At 46.0% G+C, this 7,500-nt stretch overlaps 1 protein-coding gene across 5 annotated transcripts in view; it reads left to right on the forward strand.

Annotated features, from left to right (window-relative positions):
- LOC143291259 (adenylyl cyclase-associated protein 1-like) overlaps positions 1 to 7,500 on the forward strand; it is a 93,474-nt gene that overhangs the window by 30,796 nt on the left and 55,178 nt on the right. For all 5 annotated transcript variants that reach the window (XM_076601082.1, XM_076601081.1, XM_076601085.1 and 2 more), the window contains 3 exons: positions 508 to 597; positions 1,162 to 1,247; positions 3,174 to 3,285. In XM_076601082.1, coding sequence (XP_076457197.1) covers positions 508 to 597; positions 1,162 to 1,247; positions 3,174 to 3,285 — 288 coding nt within the window. The remainder of the gene's footprint in view (positions 1 to 507; positions 598 to 1,161; positions 1,248 to 3,173; positions 3,286 to 7,500) is intronic.

Raw genomic sequence — 7,500 nt, forward strand, 5'->3', positions numbered from 1 at the left:
AGGAAGTGGAAGTCAATGGGTGCAATAGCCGAGTGGTTAAAGCGTTGGACTGTCAATCTGAGGGTCCCGGGTTCGAATCACGGTGATGGCGCCTGGTGGGTAAAGGGTGGAGATTTTTACGATCTCCCAGGTCAACATATGTGCAGACCTGCTAGTGCCTGAACCCCCTTCGTGTGTATATGCAAGCAGAAGATCAAATACGCACGTTAAAGATCCTGTAATCCATGTCAGCGTTCGGTGGGTTATGGAAACAAGAACATACCCAGCATGCACACCCCCGAAAACGGAGTATGGCTGCCTACATGGCGGGGTAAAAACGGTCATACACATAAAAGCCCACTCGTGTGTGTACGAGTGAACGCAGAAGAAGAAGAAGTTTCATTCATTTGTTGATTTGGAATGTTGCAGAGCACTGTGCTCCCTGATGTTGGTGTTGATGTGGACAAGCAGTGTGTTGGGGTGTATACATACATGTATCAGTGGTGATGGTGTGTGTGTGGTGTGCAGGATTTCCGTGAGAAGAATCGCCGCAGTGCCATGTTCAACCAGCTGTCGGCTATCAGCGAGTCCATTGCTGCCTTGGGCTGGATCACTATCGTACGTTGCCTCATCTCTCTCCTCTCCCTCTGTCTCTCCCTCTTTTGCACTCTGTCTTCTTTGGTCTCTGATCTCTCTCTCTCTCTCTCTCTCTCTCTCTTTCTCTTTTTCTCTTGCCTCCCCTCTCTCTCTCCTTTCCCCCTCCCTCTCCTCTCCTCTCCTCTCTCTCTCCACCCCTCTCTCTCTCCCCTCCCCCTCTCTCCCCCTCCCATCTCCCCCCCTCTCCGGCCTTTCCTCTCCCTTCTCTTCTCTTGTGTGTCTGTCTCTCTGTCTCCCCCCCTATCCCCTAACACTCTCTTTCCCTCTCTCTCTCTCTACTCTTTATCTCACTTGCCCTTCTTTTTTCCTTAACATTTTCTTTCTTATTTTTATTTTTTCACCGCAGGTCTGGGTGGGAAGAAAAAGAAAAAGCTATCTTGTTATTGTTTTTATTCCAGTACCGCGGAAGCAAAAAAAAAAAAAAAGTTTTTTCGTTCGTTGATTCGTTCTCTCTGTCTGTCGTGTTGGTGACGGGTGATGATGTGGGGTGGGTGTGATGTGGGGTGGGTGTGGTGTGTTGTGCAGTCGCCTGCCCCTGGCCCCTATGTGAAGGAGATGAAGGATGCCGGCATGTTCTACACAAACCGCGTCCTCAAGGACTTCAAAGAGAAGTGAGTTTTGTTCCGCCACTCACTGTGGAATCAGTGAAACACACGTCTTGGATGTCATCCTTCCCTGGTCAATAATAGTGAAAATAATGATAATGATAATATTCATGCTAGTAGTAGTAGAAGAGGCAGGCCAGAAAGTCACGGGCAAACAAGCTCCCTGACAATGTGATATGCCTGTCTTTGTCTGCCCCAACTGTCAGCAAACATTTCGTGCACAGATTGGACTATTCAGCCATCTGTGCATTCACAGATAGATTCATGAGCATCCCCCCCCCCCCACCACCACCACCCTCCCCCCATCCCCCAGCTGGATGACAACGATGGTCATCATCGATCTCGATGGACACACACCAGTAGTAGTAGTTGTAGAAGAAGAAGAGGAAGAAGAAGAGTAGTTGCAGTAATAATAATGATAATGATAATAATTATAATGATGATAATAATAATAAGAAGAAGAATAGTAATTATAATAATAGTGATAATGATGATAATATCAGTAATAATAATAGCGGTGGTGATGATGATGATGTTCATGAATGAATTAATGGGTGAATTGTTCGTGTGAATGAATGAGTGGGATTTTTTTTTTTTTATGTGTATGACTCCTATTTACCCTGCCATGGAGGCAGCCATGCTCCATGTTCAGGCGTGGGCATTGCATCGCTGGATATGTTCTTGTTTCTGTAACGTTTCTTCTTCTTCTTCTTCTGCGTTCACTCGTATGCACACGAGTGGGCTTTTACGTGTATGACCGTTTTTACCCCGCCATGTAGGCAGCCATACTCCGTTTTTGGGGGTGTGCATGCTGGGTATATTCTTGTTTCCATAACCCACCGAACGCTGACATGGATTACAGGATCTTTAACGTGCGATTTGATCTTCTGCTTGCATATACACACGAAGGGGGTTCAGGCACTAGCAGGTCTGCACATATGTTGACCTGGGAGATCGTAAAAATCTCCACCCTTTACCCACCAGGCGCCGTCACCGTGATTCGAACCCGGGACCCTCAGATTGAAAGCTCAACGCTTTAACCATTCGGCTGTTGCGCCTGTCATCTGTAACGTTTAATCCCATGGATTACAGGATCTATAACTTTCGTATTTGACCTTTTGGCATGCATATGCACACGAATGGGGGTTCAAGCACTAACAGGTCTGCACATCTGTTGACTTTGGTGATTGGAAAAATCTCCACCCTCAACCCAGCAGGTTCCCCGACTGGGACTGGAAAACAGGTCCTTCAGATTGAGGGTCCATTGCTCCTGTCCAGTACCTCTGATGAAAGTGGATGGTTATGATTATACAGCTGTGATGAAAGAGTGTGTATAGTCTGTGATGATTGTGTGTGTGTGTGAGTATATGTTCACTTGTGCATGTGTGTGTGTTTGTGTGTGCGTGTGCGTGTGTGTTTGTGTGTGCATAAATTTGTGCTTGAATGTTTGGTTGGCTGTCTAAATGGTTATGCATATAAGTTTTTCATTTTAGTGTGTTAAATGCATGTTTTAAACGTCGAGTATTTACATTGTACAGAGCAAATTGAGCATGTTTTACATGGAAAGGCGCTTTATAAATTAAATCTTTTTTTTTCTTTAGTGTGTTAAATGCATGTTTTGAACGTCGAGTATTTACACTGTACAGAGCAAATTGAGCATGTTTTACATAAAAAGGCACTTTATAAATCAATCATTATGGTAATGGTGGTAATAGTAGTGGTGGTGATGATGATGGTGAGAATGATGATGGTGATGATGGTGGTGGTGATAATAGTAGTGGTGGTGATGATGATGGTGACGATGGTGATAATAGTAGTGGTGGTGATGATGATGGTGATGATGGTGATGGTGATAATAGTAGTGGTGGTGAGGATGATGGTGATGATGATGACGGATGATGGTGATGATGTTGATGGTGTGTGTGGTGACAGGGAGGGGGGTGAGGCCCATGTGGAGTGGGTGAAGGCGTGGATGGGCACTCTGACAGAACTACAGGACTACATCAAGCAGCACCACACCACCGGCGTCACTTGGAACCCTAAGGTATGTCACCGTCTGTCTGTCTGTGTGTCTGTCTGTCCCTCTGTCTTGTGGAATGTGGGGATCTTGGTGTGTGTGTGTGTGTGTGTGCCCGTGTCCCTCTGTTCATCTGTCTTGTGCTGTCTGGGGATCTCTTTGTGGGTGTGTGTGTGTGTCCAGTATCACAGAGATTTAGGACATGATGTGTGTTTGACATGAGGACTTGGGGACACGGTCAGTACAGCACAAAGTTTCACAGTGGTTCCTTCCTTTGTCAGACAGTGATGAAGTAACTGCTTAACTCTCTCCTTACAAACGGCGAAAGAGACGACGTTAACAGCGTTTCACCCCAGTTACCATCATCAAACTATTGCAAGCAGGAAGGCTCTTATACTGAAGAGGTGAATGTTGACAAAGAATACCACAGTTCTGACGACGGAAGCTAAAGGTTGGGTCATTCAGACACCCACTGGCCATCCGAAGGGTCTGTGAAGAGGAGAAGAGAGGACTGGCCGTACTGAGTGAGTTAAGGAGCTGACGACGATGATGATGACGATGACTATGATGATGATGATGATGGTCCTCTCCAGCTGACGTTAATGGCGGTCCTGTGATGTGGCTGATGCTGGTGGTTACTTGATGATGATGATAATTACGATAATGATGACAGTTGAGTCAGTGCTCCTCCACCACATGATGGTTGAAATGCTGCTGATAACAACGACAATGATGATGATGATGATGGTATGACTGCTGTTGCTGACGATGTGATACCAACAAGCCGGTGCCTGTGATGGTGGATGTTGATGTTGGGAGGAAGGCAGGGAGGGGGGAGGTTGGGGGCAAATGCCAGGGGTAAGAGGGGGAGGAGGGGAGGGAGGGGGTGGGCGGGCAGGCGGGTGGGTGGTGGTGGTGACCTTTATCCCTGCTGGTGCCCTATCTGCCAGCACACAGCCACAGGCATTGATGACCTTTCACTGGCTGGGGGGGGGGGAGGGTGTCAGTGGAGGGCCAAGGGGGGTATTGGGGGGGGGGGGGGGGACTGCTGTCTTACCTGGCCTGCCTCCCTCCCCTTACCTGGCTGCCCCAGCTCTCTGTCTGTCTGTCTGTCTCTTTCTTAGAGAAATGTACACTTTTTCTCTTTCTCTTTCTCTCCCTGTCCTCTCTCTCTCTCTCTCTCTCTCTCTCTCTCTCTCCCCCCCCCCCCCCTTCCAGTGTGTCTCTCTTTTAGTGGATCAGTCTGTCTCTTTTTTTTTTGTTGTTGTTGAGAATTTTGGCTTGTTTTCTATCCCTCCCTCCCTGTCTCAGTCTCTCTCTCTCTCTCTCTCTCTCTCTGTTTGACAGTCTGTCTCTGTCTTCATTTCCTTTCTGTCTGACTGTGTGTGTGTGTGTGTGTGTGTGTGTGTGTGTGTGTACACATATATACATGTATCTCAGTCTCTTCCTCATACATATCCCCCCCCCTCCCTCTCTCTGTCATTCTTGTTCTCTCTTCCCCTCCCTACCTTCTCTTATCTCTGTCTCAGTCTCTCTGCCCATGTCTCTCTCCCTCTTTCTCCCTACCCTCTTTCCATCTGCCCCTTTGACATTCACTAATCTCGTGTGTGGCTGCCTCTGCCATCTTTAAAGAAAGATCCCTGCAAAAAAATATATCCCCCCCCCCCCCCCCCGCATCCCCCCCCTCCACCCTTTTGTTTAGTTATGTGACTCAGTGTGTGTGTGTGTGTGTGTTAGTGACTCAGTATGTGTGTTGTGTGCTTTAGTGTGCCATGTGTGTGAGTGAGTGTGTGCAGATACGTAGTGGAGTTAAGTTGGCAGTTTCTGTGGAACTGTACGCCTTTGTTTTTGTTTCTCATGCGCACAAATGCAGGCATGCACATGCACACACACACACGCACACACACATGCAGGCACACACGCAAGCACGCACGCATGCACGCATGCACGCACGCACGCACGCACACACACAAACACACACAGATGTATGGAGGATACAGGCACACTCACCAGCTTACATCCAGGCATGCACGCACACACAGACAGACAGACATATTTATGGGAGAGTGGGATTTGGGTATTGCACCTGTGGTGTTAGCAGCCACTTTTACAGGATTGTTTGTCGAAAAACAGAGATGTAAGAATGTGTTCATGTCAGAGGACATCCATGGGGTAGATCTTTGTGCCTGGCTGTCTTTATGAATGTATGTGTGTTGGGAGGGGGTGGGACAACAAATACCATACTGCAGCCCCCCCCGGGGGGGGCATATGTGTGTGAATGTGTGTCTGCTTTTTTTTTTTTTTTTTTTTTTTTTTTTTTACATTGCTTATTTATCATCATTGTTTTTTGTTTTTTTTGGTGTGTTTTATCTATTTATTTATTTTATTTTCATTATTATTTTATTATTATTATTATTTTTAAATTATATTATTATTTAGTTAGTTAATTATTTATTTATTTATTTTATTTTTATTTTTTCTAATTTTCTTTTTTCTTTCTTTTTTTTTTTTTTTTTTCTCTCAAGGCCTGAGTGCGTTGGGTTACGTTGCTGATCAGGCATCTGCTTGGCAGATGTGGTGTAGCGTATATGGATTTGTCTGAACCGCAATGACGCCTCCTTGAGCTACTGAAACTGGGGCAAAGAGGGCGGCTTCTCCACAAGAGATGACCTTATTGCTCAGGGTTTCTAGTAGATTGGACTGCTGCTTTAGGAGAAGAGATTGGAAGGGGAGCATTAGGGAAGATGGTGTGCTGGTTTCTGTCGTGGAGAGAAAAATAATAATAACGATAATAATAATAATAATGGTATTTATATAGCGCTGAATCTTGTGCAGAGACAAATCAAAGCGCTTTCACACTAGTCATTCACACGCATGCATAACTCTAAAACTGTAGAAACTAAATATAAGGAAGGGCAGGCAAGGGAGGCTATTTTGGGAAGAGGTGGGTTTTAAGGCCAGACTTGAAAGAGCTGAGTGTGGAGACTTGACGAAGTGAAAGAGGAAGTTCATTCCAATCGCAAGGTCCGGAGACAGAGAAAGAACGGCGGCCAACAGTCGAGAGTTTGAATCTGGGTATGCGTAAACAGAGTGGATCCGAAGCTGATCGTAGTGAGCGAGATGGAGTGTAGAGGTGAAGGCAGCCGCATAGATAGGAAGGGGCAGTTTTGTGAATGCATCTATAACATAGAGTGCTGATCTTGTACTTTATTCGGTGTGAGATAGGGAGCCAGTGGAGATGTTGCAAAAGAGGAGTGATGTGCTCAGATCTTTTCTTTCTGAGGTGTGGAGGAAATAGATTGTATTAATCTTTTTTGTCACAACAGATTTCTCTGTCTGAAATTCGGACTGCTTTCCCCATGGAGAGCGCGTCGCTACACTGAGGGCGCCACCACCCATTTTGGGGGTATTTTTTCCTGCCTGCATTTTTTGGGTTTTTTTTCTGTCGAAGTGGATTTTTCCACAGAATTTTGCCAGGGACAACCCATTTGTTGCCATAGGTTCATTTACTCTGCACTAAATGCATGCTGCACATAGGACCATGGTTTATCGTTTGAATGACTAGCGTCCAGACCACTACTCAAGGTCTAGTGGAGGGGGAGAAAATACTGGCGATTCTGTGGGGATTCGAACCAGTGCGCTCAGATTCTCTCGCTTCCAAGGTGGATGCGTTACCTCTAGGCCATCACTTCACTAGAGAGATGGAGTCCGGAATAATGCTCATGGGCAGTGTGTCGCTCTGATGGTCTGCACCATGAAGAGAATCATCAAGACCTGGCACAGTTGGTGGTCATGGCAGCCAGGACGCGATTCTGTCTGTGTGAATCATCTTAATTTAAACACCTCATTCTAACTTGGAGTCTAAGTCCTGTACCACCACAGGGACTCTCTCTCTCTCTCTCTCTCTCTCTCTCTCTCTCTCTCTCTCTCTCTCTCTCTCTCACACACACACACACACACACACACACACACACACACACTCACAAACACACACTCTCTCTCTCTCTATCTGTCTATTTGTCAGTCTGTCTGTCAGATCTGTCTGCCTTTCTGTCAATCTACCTTTCTATATATCTAATTATCTGTATATCTGTCTTTCTGTCTGTCGCTCTGTTTGTCTTGTCTTTCTATCTTTTTGTACTTTCTGTCTGTCTATCATTTTGTCTATCTAGTTCCCCAAACAGTTGAGTCCCACAGCTAAGAGTTAACTTGCACAGTTTTCGCACACAGTGTTCGTCTAGG

This window comes from Babylonia areolata, chromosome 16 (assembly GCF_041734735.1).
Source record: "Babylonia areolata isolate BAREFJ2019XMU chromosome 16, ASM4173473v1, whole genome shotgun sequence".
In the NCBI taxonomy this organism is placed as follows: Eukaryota; Metazoa; Mollusca; class Gastropoda; order Neogastropoda; family Buccinidae; genus Babylonia; species Babylonia areolata.